At 49.2% G+C, this 23,805-nt stretch overlaps 1 protein-coding gene across 2 annotated transcripts in view; it reads right to left on the bottom strand.

Annotated features, from left to right (window-relative positions):
* Positions 1-22,299, bottom strand: part of LOC121571079 (protein phosphatase 1 regulatory subunit 14B-like) — a 37,897-nt gene extending 15,598 nt beyond the window's left edge. Inside the window, exon 1 of one of the 2 annotated variants that reach the window (XM_045221785.1) lies at positions 21,374-22,299. In XM_045221785.1, the coding sequence (XP_045077720.1) occupies positions 21,374-21,577 (204 nt within the window). In that variant the 5' untranslated portion in view covers positions 21,578-22,299. The remainder of the gene's footprint in view (positions 1-21,373) is intronic. The other variant, XM_045221786.1, reaches the window with a different exon arrangement.
* Between the last annotated feature and the right edge of the window lie 1,506 nt (positions 22,300-23,805).

The raw sequence follows: 23,805 nt of genomic DNA, 5'->3' as shown, positions 1-23,805 counted from the left end.
GCGAGAGAGAGAGAAACAGAGAGAGTGAGAGACAGAGAAACAGAGAGAGAGCGAGAGAGAGAGAGAGAGAGAGAGAGAGAGAGAGAGAGAGAGAGAGAGAGAGAAGAGTGAGAGAGAGAAAGGACTGAAGAGAGTGACACACACTGAGGAAGATCTTGAGAGCTCTGGATATCCCATTCCTCCTTTTCCCATCCATCCCTTTTCCCATCCTTTCTTTTCCCATCCCTCCTTTCCCCATCCATCCCTTTTCCCATCCTTTCTTTTCCCATCCCTCCTTTTCCCATCCATCCCTTTTCCCATCCTTTCTTTTCCCATCCCTCCTTTCCCCATCCTCCCTCTCTTCCCCTTTCCTGACTTCATGATCTGATTTACTGTTTGAAGTGAGAGAGTTTCCTATCACTTTACGAGGGCTGGAGGAACACTTCAGGAAAACAGAGAGAAAGAGATAGAAGAAGAGAGAAGGAGAGAGAGAAAGAGAGAGACAGAGGGATGCATACAGTGCCTTGCAAAAGTATTCATCCCCTTGGTGTTTTTCCTATTTTGTGTCATTACAACCTGTAATTTAAATTGATTTTTATTTGGATTTCATGTAATGGACATACACAAAATAGTCCAAATTGGTGAAGTGAAATTTAAAAAATTTCAATCTAAACAATCTAAGTGTCACATGATCTGTCACATGATCTCAGTATATATACACCTGTTCTGAAAGGCCCCAGAGTCTGCAACACCACTAAGCAAGGGGCACCACCAAGCAAGCGGCACCATGAAGACCAAGGAGCTCTCCAAACAGGTCAGGGTCAAAGTTGTGGAGAAGTACAGATCAGGGTTGGGTTATAAAAATATATACGAAACTTTGAACATCCCATGGATCACCATTAAATCCATTATTAAAAAATGGAAAGAATATGGCACCACAACAAACCTGCCAAGAGAGGGCCGCCCTCCAAAAATCACGGACCAGGCAAGGAGGGCATTAATCAGAGAGGCAACAAAGAGACCAAAGATAACCCTGAAGGAGCTGCAAAGCTCCACAGCGGAGATTGGAGTATATGTCCATAGGACCACTTTAAGCCGCACACTCCACAGAGCTGGGCTTTACGGAAGAGTGGCCAGAAAAAAGCCATTGCTTAAAGAGAAAAATAAGCAAACACGTTTGGTGTTCGCCAAAAGGCATGTGGGAGACTCCCCAAACATATGAAAGAAGGTACTCTGGTCAGATGAGACTAAAATTGAGCTTTTTGGCCATCAAGGAAAACGCTATGTCTGGCGCAAACCCAACACCTCTCATCACCCCGAGAACACCAATGGTGGTGGCAGCATCATGCTGTGGGGATGTTTTTCACCGGCAGGGACTGGGAAACTGGTCAGAATTGAAGGAATGATGGATGGCGCTAAATACAGGGAAATTCTTGAGGGAAACCTGTTTCAGTCTTCCAGAGATTTAAGACTGGTACGGAGGTTCACCTTCCAGCAGGACAATGACCCTAAGCATACTGTTTAAGCAACACTCGAGTAGTTTAAGGGGAAACATGTAAATGTCTTGGAATGGCCTAGTCAAAGCCCAGACCTCAATCCAATTGAGAATATGTGGTATGACTTAAAGATTGCTCTACACCAGCGGAAGTCATCCAACTTGAAGGAGCTGGAGCAGTTTTGCCTTAAAGAATGGGCAAAAATCCCAGTGGCTAGATGTGCCAAGCTTATAGAGACATACCCCAAGAGACTTGCAGCTGTAATTGCTGCAAAAGGTGGTTCAACAAAGTATTGACTTTGGGGGGGTGAATAGTTATGCACGCTCAAGTTTTCTGTTTTTTTGTCTTATTTCTTGTTTGTTTCACAATAAAACATATTTTGCATCTTCAAAGTGGTAGGCATGTTGTGTAAATCAAATGATACAAACCCCCCAAAAAATCCATTTTAATTCCAGGTTGTAAGGCAACAAAATAGGAAACATGCCAAGGGGGGTGAATACTTTCGCAAGCTACTGTATTAGAGACACATATTTCCCTCAGATTACACAGATCCACAAAGAATTTGAAAACAAAGCCAATTTTGATAAACTCCCATATATATTGCGTGAAATACCACAGTGTGCAATCACAGCAGCAAGATTTGTGAGCTGTTGCCACAAGAAAAGGGCAACCAGTGAAGAACAAACACCATTGTAAATGCAACCCATATTTATGTTTATTTATTTTCCCATTTGTACTTTAACTATTTGCACATTGTAACAACACTGTATATAGATATAATATGACATTTGAAATGTCTTTATTATTTTGGAACTTTGGAGAGAGAGGAGAGGGAGAGAGAGAGGAGAGAAGAGAGAGAGGAGAGGGAGAGAGAGAGAGGAGAGAAGAGAGAGACAGGAGAGGGAGAGAGAGAGAAGAGAGAAGAGGGGAAGAGAGAGAGAGGAGAGGGAGAGAGGAGAGAAGAGAGAGAGGAGAGAGAGGATAGGGAGAGAGAGGAGAGAAGAGAGAGGAGAGAAGAGAGAGAGGGGAGAGGAGATAAGAGAGAGAGAGGAGAGGGAGAGAGGAGAGAAGAGAGAGAGGAGAGAAGAGAGAGATATGAGAGAAGAGAGAGAGATGAGAGGGAGAGAGAGAGGAGAGAAGAGAGAGAGAGGAGGGGGAGAGGGAGAGAGAGAGGAGAGGGAGAGAGCGAGGAGAAGAGAGAGAGGAGAGAGGGAGAGAGAGAGATAGGAGAGGAGAGAAGAGAGAGAAGAGAGAGAGAGGAGAGACAGGAGAGGGAGAGAGAGAGAAGAGAGAAGAGAGCGAGAGGAGAGGGGAAGAGAGAGAGAGGAGAGGGAGAGAGGAGAGAAGAAAGAGAGGAGAGAAGAGAGAGAGAGGAGAGGGAGAGAGAGGAGAGAAGAGAGAGGAGAGAAGAGAGAGGAGAGGGAGAGAGAGGAGATAAGAGAGAGAGGAGATAAGAGAGAGAGGAGAGGGAGAGAGAGAGAGGAGAGGGAGAGAGGAGAGAAGAGAGAGAGAGAAGAGAGAGAGAGATGAGAGGGAGAGAGAGAGAGGAGGGAGAGAGCGAGGAGAAGAGAGAGAGAGATAGGAGAGGGAGAGAGGAGAGAAGAGAGAGAGATGAGATGGAGAGAGAGAGGAGAGAAGAGAGAGGAGAGGGAGCGAGAGAGGAGAAGAGAGAGAGAGAGGAGAAGAGAGAGAGGAAGAGAGAGAGATAAGAGAGAGAGAGAAAGAGGAGAGAAGAGAGAGAGAGGAGAGGAGAGAGAGGAGAGAGGGAGAGAGAGAGGAGAAGAGAGAGGACAGGGGGAGAGAGAGGAGAGAAGAGAGAAAGAGGAGAGAGAGATGAGAAGAGAGAAAGAGGAGAGAGAGAGAGGAGAGGGAGAGAGAGAGGAGAGAAGAGCGAGAGAGGAGAGGAGAGAGAGGAGAGGAGAGAAGAGAGAGAGAGGAGAAGAGAGAGAGGAGAGAGAGAGAGGAGAGGGAGAGAGGAGAGAAGAGAGGGAGAGAGAGAGAGGAGAGAAGAGAGAGAGGAGAGAAGAGAGAGATGAGAGGGAGAGCGGAGAGAAGAGAGAGAGAGGAGAGAAGAGAGAGATGAGAGGGAGAGAGAGAGAGAGGAGAGAAGAGAGAGAGAGGAGGGGGAGAGGGAGAGAGAGCGAGGAGAAGAGAGAGAGAGATAGGAGAGGGAGAGAGGAGAGAGGAGAGAAGAGAGAAAGAGGAGAGAAGAGAGAGAGATGAGAGGGAGAGGGAGAGAGAGAGAGGAGAGAAGAGAGAGAGAGGAGAGGGAGAGAGAGAGGAGAAGAGAGAGAGAGGAGAAGAGAGAGAGGAGAGAGGGAGAGAGAGAGATAAGAGAGAGAGAGAAAGAGGAGAGAAGAGAGAGAGAGGAGAGAGGGAGAGAGAGAGGAGAGAAGAGAGAGGAGAGGGGGAGAGAGAGGAGAGAAGAGAGAAAGAGGAGAGAGAGATGAGAAGAGAGAAAGAGGAGAGAGAGAGAGGAGAGAAGAGAGAGAGAGGAGAGGGAGAGGGAGAGAGAGAGGAGAGAAGAGAGAGAGAGGAGAGGAGAGAGAGGAGAAGAGAGAGAGGAGAGGAGAGAGATAGGAGAGAAGAGAGAGAGAGGATGGGGAGAGGGAGAGAGAGAGAGGAGAGAAGAGAGAGAGGAGAGAGAGAGAGGAGAGGGAGAGAGGAGAGAAGAGAGAGAGAGGAGGAGAGAAAAAGGAGAGAAGAGAGAGAGATGAGAGGGAGAGAGAGGAGAGAGGGAGAGAGAGAGGAGAGAAGAGAGAGAGAGGAGAGGGAGAGAGCGAGGAGAAGAGAGAGGGAGAGAGAGAGGAGAGGGAGAGAGGAGAGAAGAGAGAAGAGAGAGAGAGGAGAGAAGAGAGAGGAGAGGAGAGAAGAGAGAGGAGAGGGAGAGAGCGAGGAGAAGAGAGAGGGAGAGAGAGAGAGAGGAGAGGGAGAGAGGAGAGAAGAGAGAAGAGAGAGAGAGGAGAGAAGAGAGAGGAGAGGAGAGAAGAGAGAGAGAGGAGAAGAGAGAGAGGAGAGGGAGAGAGGAGAGAAGAGAGAGAGAGGAGAGGAGAGAAAAAGGAGAGAAGAGAGAGAGATGAGAGGGAGAGAGAGGGAGAGAGAGGAGAGAAGAGAGAGAGAGGAGAGGGAGAGAGAGAGAGGAGAGGGAGAGAGAGGAGAGAGGGAGAGAGAGAGAAGGAGAGTAATGACTGACCACACAGGAAGAAGGGAGGGAGGTCATAACAAAACAAAAAGATCAATCAAAGCCACTGAATTTGTGAGTGTGTTTGCATGTGTGTGTTTGCATGTGTATTTTTGTTTGTGTTTGCATGTGTGTGTTTGCATGTGTATTTGTGTGTGGTACTTTCAGTCAGCATAATCGTTAGCCCTAACCAGACTTTGTGTCGTAACTCAACACACTCACACACACACAGACACACACAGACACACACAGAGACACACACAGAGACATACACACTCACAGGCAGTTTGGTGAGAGCGGGCTGGCATAGCTGACATAGGACCCGAAACACACAGAGACACACACACTCACAGGCAGTTTGGTGAGAGCGGGCTGGCATAGCTGACATAGGACCCGAAACACACAGAGACACACACACTCACAGGCAGTTTGGTGAGAGCGGGCTGGCATAGCTGACATAGGACCCGAAACACACACAGACACACACAGAGACACACACACTCACAGGCAGTTTGATGAGAGCGGGCTGGCATAGCTGACATAGGACCCGAAACACACACAGACACACACAGAGACACACACACTCACAGGCAGTTTGATGAGAGCGGGCTGGCATAGCTGACATAGGACCCGAAACACACAGAGAACAACTTGTCCTTAAACAACCTTCTGTAACCTACTGTTGCAACACACACACACACACACACACACACACACACACACACACACACACACACACACACACACACACACACAGACACACACACACACACAGACACAGACACACACACACACACACACAGACACACACACACACACAAACACACAAAGTGGTACAGATGGAAGCATGGCTGGCTGGTCAAAACAGCTTATCACCCCAGGAGAGAGATGAGGGGGGAGAGAGAGAGAGAGAGAGACTAGGATAAGAGAGAGTGGGGGGGTGTATGCAACGAGAAAGGGTGGGGGTCATCAGTCGACACCTGCTGCCTTCCATCACACACACACAGAAACACACACAACTAACTGCTTATCGGGAATCTGCAGATACTAGAATAACAAACACAGCAGAGAGTCTGTTAACCCTGCTAACCCTGTTAACCCTGCTAACCCTGCTAACCCTGTTAACCCTGCTAACCCTGTTAACCCTGCTAACCCTGCTAACCCTGTTAACCCTGCTAACCCTGTTAACCCTGCAAACCCTGCTAACCCTGCTAACCCTGCTAACCCTGCTAACCCTGCTAACCCTGTTATCCCTGTTAACCCTGCTAACCCTGTTAACCCTGCTAACCCTGCTAACCCTGTTAACCCTGCTAACCCTGTTAACCCTGCTAACCCTGTTATCCCTGCTAACCCTGTTAACCCTGCTAACCCTGCTAACCCTGTTAACCCTGCTAACCCTGTTAACCCTGCTAACCCTGTTAACCCTGCAAACCCTGTTAACCCTGCTAACCCTGCTAACCCTGCTAACCCTGCTAACCCTGTTAACCCTGCTAACCCTGCTAACCCTGTTAACCCTGCTAACCCTGCTAACCCTGCTAACCCTGTTATCCCTGTTAACCCTGCTAACCCTGTTATCCCTGCTAACCCTGCTAACCCTGCTAACCCTGTTAACCCTGCTAACCCTGCTAACCCTGTTATCCCTGTTAACCCTGCTAACCCTGTTAACCCTGCTAACCCTGCTAACCCTGTTAACCCTGCTAACCCTGCTTACCCTGTTAACCCTGCTAACCCTGTTAACCCTGCTAACCCTGCTAACCCTGTTAACCCTGTTAACCCTGCTAACCCTGTTAACCCTGTTAAACCTGTTAACCCTGCTAACCATGTTTACCCTGCTAACCCTGCTAACCCTGTTAACCTTGCTAACCCTGCAAACCCTGCTAACCCTGCTAACCCTGCTAACCCTGTTAACCCTGCTAACCCTGCAAACCCTGCTAACCCTGCTAACCCTGTTAACCCTGCTAACCCTGCTAACCCTGCTAATCCCTATTAACCCTGCTAACCCTGCTAACCCTGCTAACCCCACTGGGGAGAGAGAGAGAGATGGGGGGGGGTTGGAATGAGGGAGGGAGAGGGGAAGAATTGAGAGAAGAGCGAAGAGAGTTCTGCACATGTTAACCCCACACACTGGAGTGGGAGAGAGAGAGACAGAGAGAGAGAGAGACAGAGAGAGAGAGAGACAGAGAGAGAGAGAGAGAGAGAGAGAGAGAGAGAGAGAGAGAGAGAGAGAGAGAGAGAGAGAGAGAGAGAGAGAGAGAGAGAGAGAGAGAGAGAGAGAGACAGAGAGACAGAGAGAGAGACAGAGAGAGAGACAGAGAGAGAGACAGAGAGAGAGAGAGAGAGAGAGAGAGAGAGAGAGAGAGAGAGAGAGAGAGAGAGAGAGAGAGAGAGAGAGAGAGAGAAGAGAGAGAGAGAGAGAGAGAGAGAGAGAGAGAGAGAGAGAGAGAGAGAGAGAGACAAGAGAGAGAGAGAGAGAGAGAGAGAGAGAGAGAGAGAGAGAGAGAGAGAGAGAGAGAGAGAGAGAGAGAGAGAGACAGAGAGAGAGACAGAGAGAGAGAGAGAGAGAGAGAGAGAGAGAGAGAGAGAGAGAGACAGAGAAAGAGAGAGAGAGACAGAGAGAGAGAGAGAGAGAGACAGAGAGAGAGAGAGAGAGAGAGAGAGAGAGAGAGAGAGAGACAGAGAGAGAGAGAGAGAGAGACAGAGAGAGAGAGAGAGAGAGAGACAGAGAGACAGAGAGAGAGAGAGAGAGAGAGAGAGAGACAGAGAGAGAGACAGAGAGAGACAGAGAGAGAGAGAGAGAGAGAGAGAGAGAGAGAGAGAGAGAGAGAGAGAGAGAGAGAGAGAGAGAGAGAGACAGAGAGAGAGAGAGAGAGAGAGAGAGAGAGACAGAGAGAGAGAGAGAGAGACAGAGAGAGAGACAGAGAGAGACAGAGAGAGACAGAGAGAGAGAGAGAGAGAGAGAGAGAGAGAGAGAGAGAGAGAGAGAGAGAGAGAGAGAGAGAGAGAGAACATGACATGTAGCACAACTCAGGCTTCTTTTTGTTTTGAAACCATGTCCATCTGACCTTTAACCTCTTTCTTTCATCCTTTTTACTCTTTCATTTCAGTCCTTTTTAGTGACTGACTGTTTTGGAAAATAATCATGCATATTCTTATTTGACAAACACCCACACACCATTGAAGGGTTAAGCCTTTTCTGTCTCTCTGTCTCTCTCTCTTGTTTAACCATGTGACTATGAGAGAGTGGGGGTACTGAGATGCACATACATGGGAAATTACAGGGGGTGTGTGTGTGTGCATGTTTCCAATTAAAGGACAATTCCACCCAAAAACTATCTTTTGGTATTTGTTTCATTAGTCCATTGTTGACATAGTCCCAAAATGTTTTGCTTGTCAGCAATCACGTTTTTTTTCAAGATATATAACTTTCAAAATATCATGAAGTGCTTTGAGAGGCTAGTTAATAATTAATTAATTAATCAAATCACCTCCCCCTTACTGAACACCATAGAACCACTAGAATTTGCATACCGCCCCAACAGATCCATGGAACGCCATTGCACTTCCCTATCCCGTCTGGACAAGAGGAATACCTATATAAGAATGCTGTTCATCAACTACAGCTCAGCATTCAACACCATAGTACCCTCCAAGCTCATCATTAAGCTCGGGGCCCTGGGTCTGAACCCCGCCCTGTGCAACTGGGTCCTGGACTTCCTGACGGGCCGCCCCCAGGTGGTGAAGGTAGGAAACAACACCTCCACTACGCTGATCCTCAACACGGGGGCTCCACTAGGCACAACGGTGTGTGCTCAGCCCCCCTCCTGTACTCCCTGTTCACCCATGACTGCGTGGCCACGCACGTCTCCAACTCAATCATGTATTTCCTGACGACACAACAGCGGTAAACCTGATCACCAAAAACGATGAGAGCCCACAGGGAGGAGGTGAGGGTGCCAGGAAAATAAACTCTCCCTCAAAGTCGACAAAACGAAGAAGCCACATCGACGGTGCCACAGTGGAGGGTGAAAAGCTTCAAGTTCCTCGCCGTGACCACATCACTGACAACCTGAAATGATCCATCCACACACACAGACGCAACAGCGCCTCTTCAACCTCGGGAAGCTGAAGAAATTCAGCTTGGACCCGAAGACCCTCACAAACTTCTACAGATGCACCATTGAGAGCATCCTCTCGGGCTGTATCACCGCCTGGTACAGCAACTGCACCGTCCGCGACTGCAGGGCTCTCCAGAGGGTGGTGCGGTCTGCCCTGCCCTCCAGGACATCTACAGCACCCGGTGTCACAGGAAGGACAAGAAGATCATCAAGGACCTCAGCCACCCGAGCCACGGCTTGTTCACCCTGCTACCATCTAGAAGGCGGAGACAGTACAGGTGCATCAAAGCGGGGACCGAGAGACTGAAAAAAAGGCTTCCATCTTCAGGCCGTCACTGTTAAATAGCCATCACTATAGCCATCACTATAGCCATCACTAGCACCCTGCCCTGAAAGTTAGTCAGTATTAGCCGGCTTCCACCCGGAGCAATAGGGGGGAAAGGGTCTTGGCCAGGGAGGTGACCAAGAACCCGATGGTCACTCTGGCAGAGCTCCAGAGTTCCTCTGTGTTGAGATGGGAGAACATTCCAGAAGGACAACCATTTCCGCAGCACTCCCCCAATCAGGCCTTTATGTTAGAGAGGCCAGACGGAAGCCACTCCTCAGTAAAAGGGACATGACAGCCCGCTTGGGGTTTGTCAAAATGCACCTAAAGGACTCTCAGACCATGAAAAACAAGATTCTCTGGTCTGATGAAACCAAGATTGAACTCTTTGGCCTGAATTCTAAGCGTCACATCTGAAGGAAACCTGGCACCATCCCTACGGTGAAGCATGGTGGTGGCAGCATCAGAGACAGGGACTGGGAGACTAGTCAGGATCGAGGGAAAGATGAACGGAGCAAATTACAGAGAGCTCCTTAATGAAAACCTGCTCCAGAGCGCTCAGGACCTCAGACTGGGTGAAGGTTCACCTTCCAACAGGACAACGACCCTAAGCACACAGCCAAGACAACGCAGGAGTGGCTTCGGGACAAGTTTCTGAATGTCCTTGAGTGGCCCAGCCAGAGCCCGGACTTGAACACGATCGAACATCTCTGGAGAGACACTCTCCATCCAACCTGACAGAGCTTGAAAGGATCTGCAGAGAAGAATGGGAGAAACTCCACAAATACAGCTGTGCCAAGCTTGTAGCGCCATCCCCAAGAAGACTCGAGGCTGTAATCGCTGCCAAAGGTGAGCTACAAGACCATGATGCTTGCCTACGGAGCTGTGAGGGGAACGGCACCTCCGTACCTTCAGGCTCTGATCAGTCCCTACACCCAAACGAGGGCATTGCGTTCATCCACCTCTGGCCTGCTGGCTCCCCTTCCTCTGCGGAAGCACAGTTCCCGCTCAGCCCAGGCAAAACTGTTCGCTGCTCTGGCACCCCAATGGTGGAACAAGCTCCCTCACGACGCCAGGACAGCGGAGTCACTCACCACCTTCCGGAGACATTTGAAACCCCACCTCTTTAAGGAATACCTGGGATAGTATAAAGTAATCCTTTTTATTTTTAATACATTTGCTAAAATTTCTAAAAAACAGTTTTTTCGCTTTGCCATTATGGGGTATTGTTTGTAGATTGATCAGGAGGGGGGGGGACATTTTAATCCATTTTAGAATAAGGCTGTAACGTAACAAAATGTGGAAAAAGTCAAGGGGTTTGAATACTTTCTGAATGCACTGTACATATATATATACACACACTCTCCCTCTCTCTCTCTCTCTCCTATGTAGGACTGTATGTTGGTGTGTGTGTCTGTGGAACTTAGCTCAATCACTGTCCTGATATCCAGAAGCTCTTTTTGGTTATAAGAGACGATGGCAGAAACATTATGTACAAAATAAATTTTAAAAAATAACGCGGCACAACACACATAATAGTACAATTGGTTAGAGGGCTGTAAAACGGCAGCCATCTTCTCCGGGGCGCCATCATCATCACCACACCTCAACTGGTGCTTGTCTGGGGGGGAAAAAAAGCAATTCGCAATAACCGCTCTATACCGGCACACACAAACTTCGTCACATTTTTCCGATGTGAGGCAATGTGCGCTAAATAAGCGTGTAAGGACAGGTGTGTGTAGGGACTGGGGTGTAGGGTAACATGAATCAACAGGGTGGTGTGATATCAAGAAGGATATTTTGCTTAAGGTGCTGTTTGATTAATGGGTATCTTTATAATGTTGTTATTTCATAGTTTTGATGTCTTCACTATTACTCTACAATGTAGAAAATAGTTTTAAAAAATAAAGAAAAACCCTTGAATGAGTAGGTGTGTCCAAACTTTTGACTGGTACTGTATATAAACTCAGCAAAAAAAAGAATCCTCCCTTTTTCAGGACCCTGTCTTTCAAAGATAATTAGCAAAAATCCAAATAACTTCACAGATCTTCATTGTAAAGGGTTTAAACACTGTTCCCCATGCTTGTTCAATGAACCATAAACAATTAATGAACATGCACCTGTGGAACGGTCGTTAAGACACTAACAGCTTACAGATGGCAATTAAGGTCACAGTTATGAAAACTTAGGACACTAAAGAGGCCTTTCTACTGACTCTGAAAAACACCAAAAGAAAGATGCCCAGGGTCCCTGCTCATCTGCGTGAACGTGCCTTAGGCATGCTGCAAGGAGGCATGAGGACTGCAGATGTGGCCAGGGCAATAAATTGCAATGTCCGTACTGTGAGACGCCTAAGACAGAGCTACAGGGAGACAGGACGGACAGCTGATCATCCTCGCAGTGGCAGACCACGTGTAACAACACCTGCACAGGATCGGTACATCCGAACATCACACCTGCGGGACAGGTACAGGATGGCAACAACAACTGCCCGAGTTACACCAGGAACGCACAATCCCTCCATCAGTGCTCAGACTGTCCGCAATAGGCTGAGAGAGGCTGGACTGAAGGCTTGTAGGCCTGTTGTAAGGCAGGTCCTCACCAGACATCACCGGCAACAACGTCGCCTATGGGCACAAACCCACCGTCGCTGGACCAGACAGGACTGGCAAAAGTGCTGTTCACTGACGAGTCGCGGTTTTGTCTCACCAGGGGTGATGGTCGGATTCGCGTTTATCGTCGAAGGAATGAGTGTTACACCGAGGCCTGTACTCTGGAGCGGGATCGATTTGGAGGTGGAGGGTCCGTCATAGTCTGGGGCAGTGTGTCACAGCATCATCGGACTGAGCTTGTTGTCATTGCAGGCAATCTCAACGCTGTGCGTTACAGGGAAGACATCCTCCTCCCTCATGTGGTACCCTTCCTGCAGGCTCATCCTGACATGACCCTCCAGCATGACAATGCCACCAGCCATACTGCTCATTCTGTGCATGATTTCCTGCAAGACAGGAATGTCAGTGTTCAGCCATGGCCAGCAAAGAGCCCGGATCTCAATCCCACTGAGCGCGTCTGGGACCTGTTGGATCGGAGGGTGAGGGCTAGGGCCATTCCCCCCAGAAATGTCCGGGAACTTGCAGGTGCCTTGGTGGAAGAGTAGGGTAATGTCTCACAGCAAGAACTGGCAAATCTGGTGCAGTCCATGAGGAGGAGATGCACTGCAGTACTTAATGCAGCTGGTGGCCACACCAGATACTGACTGTTACTTTTGATTTTGACCCCCTCGGGAAACATTATTCAATTTCTGTTAGTCACATGTCTGTGGAACTTGTTCAGTTTATGTCTCAGTTGTTGAATCTTGTTATGTTCATACAAATATTTACACATTAAGTTTGCTGAAAATAAACACAGTTGACAGTGAGAGGCACGTTTTTTTGTTTGTTGAGTTTATATATAATGATACCCGTTAATCAAACAGCACCTTCAGCAAAATATCCTTCTTTATCTCATTTAGTAGACGATTTTATCCAAAGTGACTTCAAATAGTGAGTGCATACATTTTCTACTCGTCCCACGTGGGAATTGAACCCACAACATTGTAGTTACTAGTGCCATGCTCTACCAACTGAGCTACACGGGACCCACACTTCAGCCAAAATGTTGATAAAAGCGTCTGCTGAAGGGCAAAAAGTATAAATGGAATCTAACCCACTGTTGAGTAAGAGTATCTCTATACTCCATGTGCAGCAACACGTTCTGTGGGTCCAACGGGAGTGGCAGGAGTGTCAGACACAAACCTCCTCTGAGTCCACATCCACTGATGGTGATTCAGAGAGCTCTCCCCCTCTCTCTCTCTCTCTCTCTCTCTCTCTCTCTCTCTCTCTCTCTCTCTTTCCTTACCCTCTCTCTCTCTCTCTCTCTCTCTCTCTCTCTGTCTCTCTCTGCTCTCTCTCTCTCTCTCTCTCTCTCTCTCTCTCTCTCTCTCTCTCTCTCTCTGTCAGACAAACAAATGAAGAGGGGGTACTCACCGAGTACTACAGGAGTCGACACACTTCCTGTGGGGTGGCAGCAACCCTACATGAGCATTCTCCTGATACAGTCATCTCTCTCTCTCTCTCTCTCTCTCTCTCTCTCTCACCCCTCTATTTTTCCTCACTCAGTTTTCAGTGATAATAATAATAATAATAATAATATGCCATTTAGCAGACGTTTTTATCCCAAGCGACTTACAGTCAATGTGCGCATAAATTTTCTACCAATTGAGTTTCATAATCAAACTACCTGATGCCCCAAGGCTAAGTTAGTTCCTTACTGTCACGATTCAGACAGACGACCAGGGGACCACAATTGCGTCACACCAGAAAGTTTATTAAACTTAAGGGAAAAGGGAAGTAGGGAGTGAATGAAGGCTCCAGGGGTAACAGGGATCCCGTCCAATGCGCTGGGTCTGTGCCCCCCAGTGGCAGCGATGCGTCCTATGAAGCCGGTGGTGGGTGGTCCAGAAGTCCTGGGGGGAGACACAGACACAACAGGGCGGAATGAAACCAGGCAGCAGTACAGTTCAAGGGAAATCCAAAATACGTAGTAGCAAGGCAGAAGGCTGGTCAGAGTTACGGGATTGAAGAGTAGTCAGGAGTCGTAATGGCAGAAGCAGGTCTGGATCTCCTGAGGCAGAAGAGTATCCAAAAAACAGGCAGGTCCGGGGTCACAAAACCAGGGTGAGCCAGAAGCGCGAGCAAACAGGTTCCGGGTGTGAGCTTTGCAGACGATCTGACACCGGAGAGCTGAAAGACAGGGCCTTAAATACTGGGAGAGGTTAGTGGGTAATGCAGCGCAGCTGGCAGAGTAATTAGAGCCGAGCAGAGCAGGGACAGGTGGAGCTAGTTAGGCTGAGTAGAGAGAGGGAGGTGAGCAGAGTGGAAGATAGTGGAAACAAATTAAGGTGGTAACCCGGTGGAGTGAGAGGGCTCATGACAGAACCCCCCAAGGGACGGCCCCAGAAGTCCCAAGAGCAACACCACGCCGGCGGGAGGAGGGGAGCCGGAGGAGGGCTAGAACTCCTCCGAACGGTCCGAGTGAACGTCCTCATCCTCGGAGGAAGCCGGAGGGCCGTGGTCGGGAGATGGGACAGGTCCCGAGACAGGATCAGGCACAGGACAGGAAGCCGAGCGGGCCGGACGGTTAGGGACCCTCTGGGGCGGCCCCTACGGATTGCAGGTTGATCAGGATGCCGTTGGTGAAAGCGGTGATGAGAGTCCTATCCACAATCCGACTAGCTGGCACCCAGGTCCTTTCCTCAGGTCCATAGCCCTCCCAGTCAATGAGGTACTGGAGACCCCTACCCCTCCGTCTGGACCGAAGCAGGCGGCGGACGGTGTAAACCAGGCCACCATCGACGAGCCGTGGAGGAGGAGGACCAGGCGCAGCAGGGACCAGCGGACTCTCATGGATGGGCTTAATCTTAGACACATGGAAAGTGGGGTGCACCCTCAGGGAATTAGGCAGTTGGAGCCGGACAGCAGTTGGGCTAATCACTCTTATGATAGGGAATGGGCCAATGAACCGAGGTGCCAGCTTCTGCGACTCCACCCTGAGTGGCAGGTTCTTCGATGACAACCACACCCTTTGACCAACATGGTAGGTGGGAGCAGGAATTCTCCGACGGTTGGCCCCGGTAGTGTAGCTGGCAACGGACCTGAGGAGTGTGGCTCGGGCTTGTGACCAGGTGCGGCGACATCGACGGGCAAAAGCAAGTGCAGATGGGCAAGTAACCTCCTCCTCCTGGCTGGCAAATAGAGGAGGCTGGTATCCATAAACACATTGGAAAGGGGACATACCGATGGCAGAGCAGGTCAGAGAATTGTGTGCGTACTCCACCCATGTCAATTGCTGCGACCAGGAGTGGGGGGTTGCGTGAAGTCATGCATCGCAGTGCCTTCTCGAGCTCCTGATTAGCCCGCTCTGACTGCCCATTGGATTGGGGATGGAATCCGGAAGTCAGACTGACTGTGGCTCCCAGCAGGTGACAGAACTCCTTCCAAAAAGCGGAGGAGAATTGTGGACCACGGTCAGAAACAACATCCCTTGGCAGTCCGTGGATCCGGAAGACGTGTTCCAGGACCACCTGGGCGGTCTCCTTGGCGGTTGGGAGCTTGGGGGAGGGGAATGAAGTGTGCCATCTTGCTGAAACGGTCAACGATGGTGAGAATGACGGTCATGCCACTTGAAGGGGGCAGCCCCGTGACAAAGTCAAGGGCGATGTGAGACCAGGGACGTCTGGGCACAGGCAGGGGCTGCAGCAATCCGGCTGGGGGCTGGCAGGACGACTTGTGTTGGTTGCAGATGGGGCAGGCTTGGACCAATTCCCGTACATCCTTCCTCAGAGAGGGCCACCAGAACCTCTGGGCGAGCAGGTTGTAAGTGCGGGTGGAGCCAGGGTGACAAGCTAGGCGGGAGTCATGTCCCCACTGAATGACCTGGGACCTCAGGTCTTCGGGGACAAAAAGGCGGTCAGCTGGGCAAGTGCTGGGACCTGGCTGGTTACGGAGAGCCTCCAGCACCTGTTCCTCAACAGCCCAGGTCAGAGCTGCAACGATGCAGGGACTTGGCAGAATCGACACAGGATCCTTGGAGGGGTTGTCATCCTTCTGGAATTGACGGGAGAGGGCGTCTGGCTTGGTGTTGCGTGATCCAGGCCGGTATGACAGAGTGAAATTAAACCTGGTGAAGAACAGGGCCCAGCGGGACTGCCTGGAGTTCAACCGTTTGGCCGTGCGGATGTACTCCAAGTTCTTATGATCGGTCCAAACGAGAAATGGAATGGTGGACCCCTCCAGCCAGTGACGCCACTCCTCCAAGGCAAGCTTCACAGCCAGCAGCTCACGGTTCCCTATGTCGTAATTGCACTCAGAGGGGACAACCGACGTGAGAAAAAGGCACAGGGATGGAGCTTCCTATCCTCCGCAGCCCACTGAGAAATCACAGCACCAACTCCCACATCCGAGGCGTCCACCTCCACAATGAATTGCCGGTCCACATCAGGCATCTGGAGGATGGGAGCGGAGGTGAACCTCACCTTGAGGGTACTGAAGGCTTTGTCGGCTGCTGGGGTCCAGGTGAAGGGGTTGCTTGGTGCTGGTTAGAGCAGTGAGAGGGGCAGCAACGGTACTGTAGTTCCGGATAAACTTCCTATAGAAGTTAGCAAACCCCAGAAACTGTTGCAGCTTCTTTCTGTTCTCCGGAACTGGCCATGAAGTGACTGCTGATACTTTGGCAGGATCCATTTGGATACTTCCTTCTGCCACTATGTACCCCAGGAAGGCCACTGTCTTGACGTGAAACTCACATTTCTCTGCCTTGGCGTAGAGGGAATTCTCCAGAAGACGATGAAGGACTTGCTGGACATGGCGGGTGTGTTCAGACAGGTTTCTGGAGTAAATTAAGATGTCATCCAGGTAAACGAAGACAAACTTGTTTAACATGTCCCGCAGTACATCATTCACTAGAGCCTGGAACACAGCAGGAGCATTGGTGAGGCCAAAAGGCATAACCAGATACTCGTAGTGGCCTGTTGGTGTATTGAATGCGGTTTTCCATTCATCTCCCTCCCGGATCCGCACTAGGTGGTAAGCGTTTCTGAGATCCAACTTGGTAAAAACAGTGGCTCCCTGGAGCAACTCAAAAGCAGAGGTGAGCAGAGGCAGAGGGTAACGGTTTTTCACTGTGATGTCGTTGAGTCCCCTGTAGTCGATGCAGGGGCGAAGAGATCCGTCCTTCTTCCCCCACAAAGAAGAAGCCAGCACCAGCAGGAGATGAAGATGAACGGATTAATCCTGCGGACAGAGAGCCATTGATGTAGTCCTCCATGGACTTTCTTTCAGGAGCAGACAATCGAATAAAGACGACCCCTTGGAGGAGCTGTTCCAGGGAGGAGGTCGATGGCACAGTCGTACGGTCGGTGAGGGGGCAGAGATGTGGCTCTTGCTTTGTTAAACACCTCTCTGAGACCATGGTAGCATTCTGGGACATTGGAGAGGTCAGGAGCGGAGTTAGTAGGTACTGGCCGAGGGGGTAGTGCGGCAGCAAGCAGGCAGGTTCGGTGGCAGTCCTCTCCCCACTCCCTGATCACCCCGGTCACCCAGTCGAGCTGAGGGTTGTGCCGGGCGGAGCCATGGGTAACCCAGGATGAGGGGTTGGCCTGGAGAGGGGAGCAGGTGAAACTGGATAGTTTCTTGATGGTTTCGGACAGACCCATCGAGACCGGGGCCGTGACATGAGTGACCGATCCGAGTAAGTGTCCGTCCAGTGCCCGGGCAGGAATAGGAGGTGTCAAACGGAGGTTCTCCAGTCCCAGTTGGCGTGCCAGCTTGATGTCCATTATGTTGGCTTCGGCGCCAGAATCCACCAGAGCAGCCAGGGTGTGAGTTGAGTCAGAGAGGCGGAGGTGAACTTGCAGCAGGGGTTTGCGGTCGGAGGACTGGATGGTCATTGAACTCAACCGGACTCCCCCTACGCCCGGTGAGCTTCGGCCCTTTAAAGGGCAGGTTACCACACGATGTCCATCACCTCCACAATAGAGGCAGAGGTTTGAGGTGAAGCGGCGCTGGCGCTCTGCAGGAGTGAGGGAGGCTCGCCCAATCTCCATAGGCTCAGACTGATCAAGCTGACCTGGGTGAGTGGCAGTAGATGACAGGAGCCCAGTCGGATCTCTCCGAATGCCGGTAGTAGGTGGACCTTGGCGCCCCCTCTCACGACGACGGGTCTGTATCCTTCTGTCGATCCTGACAGTCAGTGCGATGGCTTCATCAAGAGTGGAAGGCAGTTCATGGGAGACCAACTCGTCCTTGATATAGTCAGCCAAACTATGGAAGAACGCGTCCACCAACGATGGTGTGTTCCAAGAACTTCGTCTAGCCAGGGTTCGGGAAGTCGATGGAATGGTCTGCGACTGTACGTCTGCCTTGTCGAATACTGAACAGTTCACGAGACGCCTCTGCGGTGGGTGAATCCAGGTCAAACACCTTCAGCATCTCCTCAGCAAACAGGTCGAAGGTTGCACATGCGGGGGTTTGACGTTCGAACTCTGCTGTTCCCCAGAGTCGAGCTCGGCCCGTCAGGTGAGTGATGGCATACCCAACTTTAGCCCCCTCCGTGGCGAAGGTCCTTGGCTGCAAGGAGAACTGAAGTCGGCAGCTAGTCAGGAATGGCCGGACCTGGGTTGAATCGCCGTTGAACCGCTCGGGGTTTCCAATCTTGGGTTCGGAGCAGCGGCTGCAACGACCGGGGCAGGTAACTCGGGGGCTGGGCTGGTGGGCAGACTGGCTGGGGTAAGGTTGGTGAGGAGTTGAATGATCATGGCGAGTTGTTGTTGCTGCTGCTGGAACTGCTGCTCATGCTCATCGGTTTCCATGTCGGGGAAAGTGTGCGCTGAGTCCATAATGGTCAGATCGTACTGTCACGATTCAGACAGACGACCAGGGGACCACAATTGCGTCACACCAGAAAGTTTATTAAACTTAAGGGAAAAGGGAAGTAGGGAGTGAATGAAGGCTCCAGGGTAACAGGGATCCCGTCCAATGCGCTGGGTCTGTGCCCCCCAGTGGCAGCGATGCGTCCTATGAAGCCGGTGGTGGGTGGTCCAGAAGTCCTGGGGGGAGACACAGACACAACAGGGCGGAATGAAACCAGGCAGCAGTACAGTTCAAGGGAAATCCAAAATACGTAGTAGCAAGGCAGAAGGCTGGTCAGAGTTACCGGGATTGAAGAGTAGTCAGGAGTCGTAATGGCAGAAGCAGGTCTGGATCTCCTGAGGCAGAAGAGTATCCAAAAAACAGGCAGGTCCGGGGGTCACAAAACCAGGGTGAGCCAGAAGCGCGAGCAAACAGGTTCCGGGTGTGAGCTTTGCAGACGATCTGACACCGGAGAGCTGAAAGACAGGGCCTTAAATACTGGGAGAGGTTAGTGGGTAATGCAGCGCAGCTGGCAGAGTAATTAGAGCCGAGCAGAGCAGGGACAGGTGGAGCTAGTTAGGCTGAGTAGAGAGAGGGAGGTGAGCAGAGTGGAAGATAGTGGAAACAAATTAAGGTGGTAACCCGGTGGAGTGAGAGGGCTCATGACACTTACATCTGCCTCTCCTGCCTTTCCTCCTGCCTTTCCTCCTGCCTTTCCTCCTGCCTTTCCCAGCCAGTCAGTCAGCTCTGTGCTGAGTCATTCTAACAGAGACAGGAAGTGTGTGAGTTCACGTGTTACATTCCTGGGTGACAGGACATCGTGTGTGTGTGTGTGTGTACCGCTACACTGGGGGTCTTTCATTCCCGAGGCGTTACAGAACATCTTTGTTTTGGTCACAAAACACAAACCAGTGTCCAGAGTGTTAATTTCTGAGTGACATCATGTGTGTGAAAATAGGAAAGACCACAGCACACTCTCTTTTTCCAAGCTTCCCTCCCTCTCTCCTCCCCTCTTCTGTTTCCAAGCTTCCCTCCCTCTCTTCTCCCCTCTTCTGTTTCCAAGCTTCCCTCCCTCTCTCCTCCCCTCTTCTGTTTCCAAGCTTCCCTCCCTCTCTCCTCCCCTCTTCTTTTCTCTGTTTTACTGCCTTAATTCTGCCCAAACCTCTCCACCTCACTGGCTCTCGCTCTCCTGTCTGCGCTCCCCTGCTCCCTCTTGCCATGTTGGGCTCTAGGGTTTGGGGTTAGTTACGCCCCATGGGGGTTAGTTACGCCCCATGCATTCAAGGTTAACTGTTTGTTTACCGGACCCCAGTAAACAAGACAATACAACCGGACACTAAACATAAATATTCACCGCAGGGGGGGGGGACGATATGGGTTTAGAGAAACTGTAACGATGAGTATGTTTACATGCACACTAATAATTTGATATTAAACTGAATATGGCAGTAGGCAGATTAAACACATTACCCTGCTTATCTTAAGCTCAAAATCGAAGTAAGTATACTCCAATTAAAACACCTGGTTTTCTGAGCAATCTTTCGAATTATTAGGACATATAAACCCATTTCCGAACTCAAAATCAAACATGCTTCCCAAAAATAACATGTTTGCTGTGGTAGAGCGTTTATTTTGATTGGTGATTTTCTGTATTTATCAGAGTACCATCAGGAAACAGGATAATTAGGGAAATCGTTCTTCTTGCAACTATTATTTTTAATCTGACTATTCACAATAATCGCATTATTATGTGCATGTAACCGCACTCAATGCCTATTCCCCAACGCCACACACAGTGGAAATGTGAATCGTTTATTATGGATATGGATTCCTTTGCTGAGAAGGGGAGAGTTTGTAGTGTTGTAGCCTACTGAGAGAGAGGAAGAAGGGAGGGAGGGAGGGAGGGAGGGAGGGAGGGAGGGAGGGAGGGAGGGAGGGAGGGAGGGAGGGAGGGAGGGAGGGACCAGCCGGTCTACTGTCTGTCTGACTGTCTGTCTCTCCATCCAGGTGGTCTACTGTCTGTCTGACTGTCTGTCTCTCTCCGTCCCTCCATCCAGCCAGTCTTAGTTCTACTGTCCTTTTTGTGGAAGCATGTCTGTATTCAGCCAATAGATCCACAGGTAACTCCCTCTCCTTCATTCATCCCTCTCTCCTTCCCTTCCTCTCTTTCTCTAGGTGTAAGTCCCTATGCTAGGAGTAGAATGTGGGTCAATGCCAGCTCAGAATCACCCACACACACACACACACACACACACACACACACACACACACACACACACACACACACACAACTCAGAACCCAACTGTAGCTCTAGACTAAAGCACCCCAGGTTACATGTGCATGGTGCAACAGAATGGTGTTGGGGTTTATGCCTTGTCATTGATTGATTGATTGATTACTGTAAATTATTGATTAATTTTAACACAACTTCCATTGATTAGAAGCTTCCCTTTAGGACTACACCTAGGATATATGATTGACATAACTATAGCATACTATTTAGGCTATTCCCAATGGAGAAAAAAATAATATTTGTTGAGTTAGGCTATAAAAAAGGTTAAGTCACGCTATGATGACACTGTGATGTTTAGTTTTAGCCTATTCCTGATCACACACATGTTTGGGGGGGGGGGGGTCTTATTTAACCCTAATCGATAGATTCGATTAGTTAATTACAGTAGCCTTTATGACCCAAATGGCACCCTATTCAATAGTGCAGTACTTTTGACCATAACCCTATTGTACCTAGTCAAAAGTAGTGCACTATATAAGGATAGTGCCATTTGCGAGTTACACCTCATCTTTGTGTTATTTATTGTCGGCATCTCACCTCACAGTCGTAAAGATCCGTTAGCTGGCCGATTATCCATTCCTCCAGATTAAGTCTCTTTCTGAGTTCTTTTCGGTCATATTTGACGGTTACTCGCCCTTGCTTCCGAACAGGGGTCTCCGGTTCTTCGGTGGAACCGGCGGCTGCCGTCTGGAAATACACCCGGGGTTGAGGACTCGTCTCTGGGCTGGTAACCGCAGCCATGCTCGGTCCGCTGAAGAAAACCCTGGAAGTCCTGTTGGTAGTGCGAATTTAGACGCGTGGTTTTCTATCGTTGGCCGTGTTGTGTGTTTCCTCTATAGGAGTAGCTAGACAACTGAACTAGTCAAGTCTATGTTACGCTGTTGTTCCTTTCTTGCGAAAGAGCATTAGGTTCACTTCGTGGTTTCCAAATCAAAATGACCATCAAAAATTGGCTATAAAATTGGCTATTTACACTATGACAATTCGGCGTAAAAAAAAAGAAAGCTGTAGCAATGCCTACAAAGCAGCCTCCTCTTCTTTTGAGTACAAAGAGAAAATGTTCCATGCGGCTCTCCCCTCTCAGTCCTCGTGCTGCCGTAAGAACGGATGAAAAGCGGTTGACTTGTCCGTGTTCTACAGAAAACCTAACGTTATGTAGACAAAACAAATGATATTCCTGATGTATTTACTATTCCCTCTCTTCTTTCCCGTCTTTTTTTGTCCCTTTCCCGTCCTCTCTTTCTCTCTCTGTCTCTTCCTTCAGTGCCTCACTCTCTCCAAATGCAACTCCTCTGGTGATCCCCTCTCCCTCTCTCTCTCTCTCTCTGCAGCGCTCATCTCTCGTCTCTCTCTCTCTCTATATATATACTCTCTCTCTTTCCGTCTGCCACACATTTTAACACGTTCATTCACTGCTAACGGCCCAATAGGCCTATTACTAACCACATAGCCCAACTGGTCATTTTATTTTGGCCCCCTACATTCTGAGGGGGCGGGGGGGTGGGGGGGACATAAAATACTGTACATTTTCTGGGGGGGAAAAAAACTTTTTCATTTTTGGACATAAAAGACTGTAAAAACGCCAGTAAATCGGCTCCAAGTGATTTTAATTTTTGAAATCAAATGTAAGCAACGGTTGAAATGATTATGTTTTAGTCCAATATTAAATATGTTCGGACTTCTTGCGGTCTACAAATTATTTCTAATTATGTTCCGGCTATGCTGACCATCCGCTCAAGAAAAACATCAGGCTGAATCTAGTTGAATCTAGTTGATGAGCCACTTAGTAGGCTACTTCAGTTTCTAGGCTATTTGTGTTCTATTCTCAAGACAATCCCTCATAATCACTAAATAGAAGGGTATATAGCAGATAGAAGCTACTCCGCTATGGAGAGTAAACTCTTAGAGGAAATGGTTCTAGAACCGTAATAAACCCCTGTTTACCTAATGGTTCTATAACCGTAATAAACCCTGTTTACCTAAGGGTTCTAGAACCGTAATAAACCCTGTTTACCTAATGGTTCTAGAACCGTAATAAACCCCTGTTTACCTAATGGTTCTAGAACCGTAATAAACCCTGTTTACCTAATGGTTCTAGAACCGTAATAAACCCTGTTTACCTAATGGTTCTAGAACCGTAATAAACCCTGTTTACCTAACGGTTCTAGAACCGTAATAAACCCCTGTTTACCTAATGGTTCTAGAACCGTAATAAACCCCTGTTTACCTAATGGTTCTAGAACCGTAATAAACCCTGTTTACCTAATGGTTCTAGAACCGTAATAAACCCCTGTTTACCTAATGGTTCTAGAACCGTAATAAACCCTGTTTACCTAATGGTTCTAGAACCGTAATAAACCCCTGTTTACCTAACGGTTCTAGAACCATTTCCTCTAAGAGTTTACTCTCCATAGCAGAGTAGCTTCTATCTGCTATATACCCTTCTATATTTTTTCCACAGTTAAATATGTTTGAGTAGCCTAGTAACCTAGGTTACACGATGTCAGTCTATGTATAATATATATATTGTGACCCGCAGACATATAATTGTTTTTATTAAATACATTATTTTATTTGCACAGAAGAAAAATACAAAAACAATATGATTATGACAATTAAATGACCAAATAAAAGTATGCTACATGACAAAAAGTAGTCTACATAGTACAATACATAGGCTAACACCAGCAAGCATCTATAAGATCTTTGTGAATTAAATTGAAGGCTACAACTGGCAACAACTGATTGGTCCACCTCCCGAGTTGCATCGCAGTGCTAGCTGCGCCACTAGAGATCCTGGTTCGAATCCAGGCTCTGTCGTAGCCGGCCGTGACCGGGAGACCCATGGGGCGGCGCACAATTGGTCCAGGGTAGGGCAGGGAATGGCCGGCAGTGATGAAGCTCAGTTGGTAGAGCATGGCGTTTGCAACGCCAGGGATGTGAGAGCGATTCCCACGGGGGGCCAGTAT

This window comes from Coregonus clupeaformis, chromosome 8 (genome assembly GCF_020615455.1).
Source record: "Coregonus clupeaformis isolate EN_2021a chromosome 8, ASM2061545v1, whole genome shotgun sequence".
Lineage (NCBI taxonomy): Eukaryota > Metazoa > Chordata > Actinopteri > Salmoniformes > Salmonidae > Coregonus > Coregonus clupeaformis.
The sequence above is the reverse complement of the archived record's forward strand: the minus strand, read 5'-3'. Positions and strand labels throughout refer to the sequence as shown.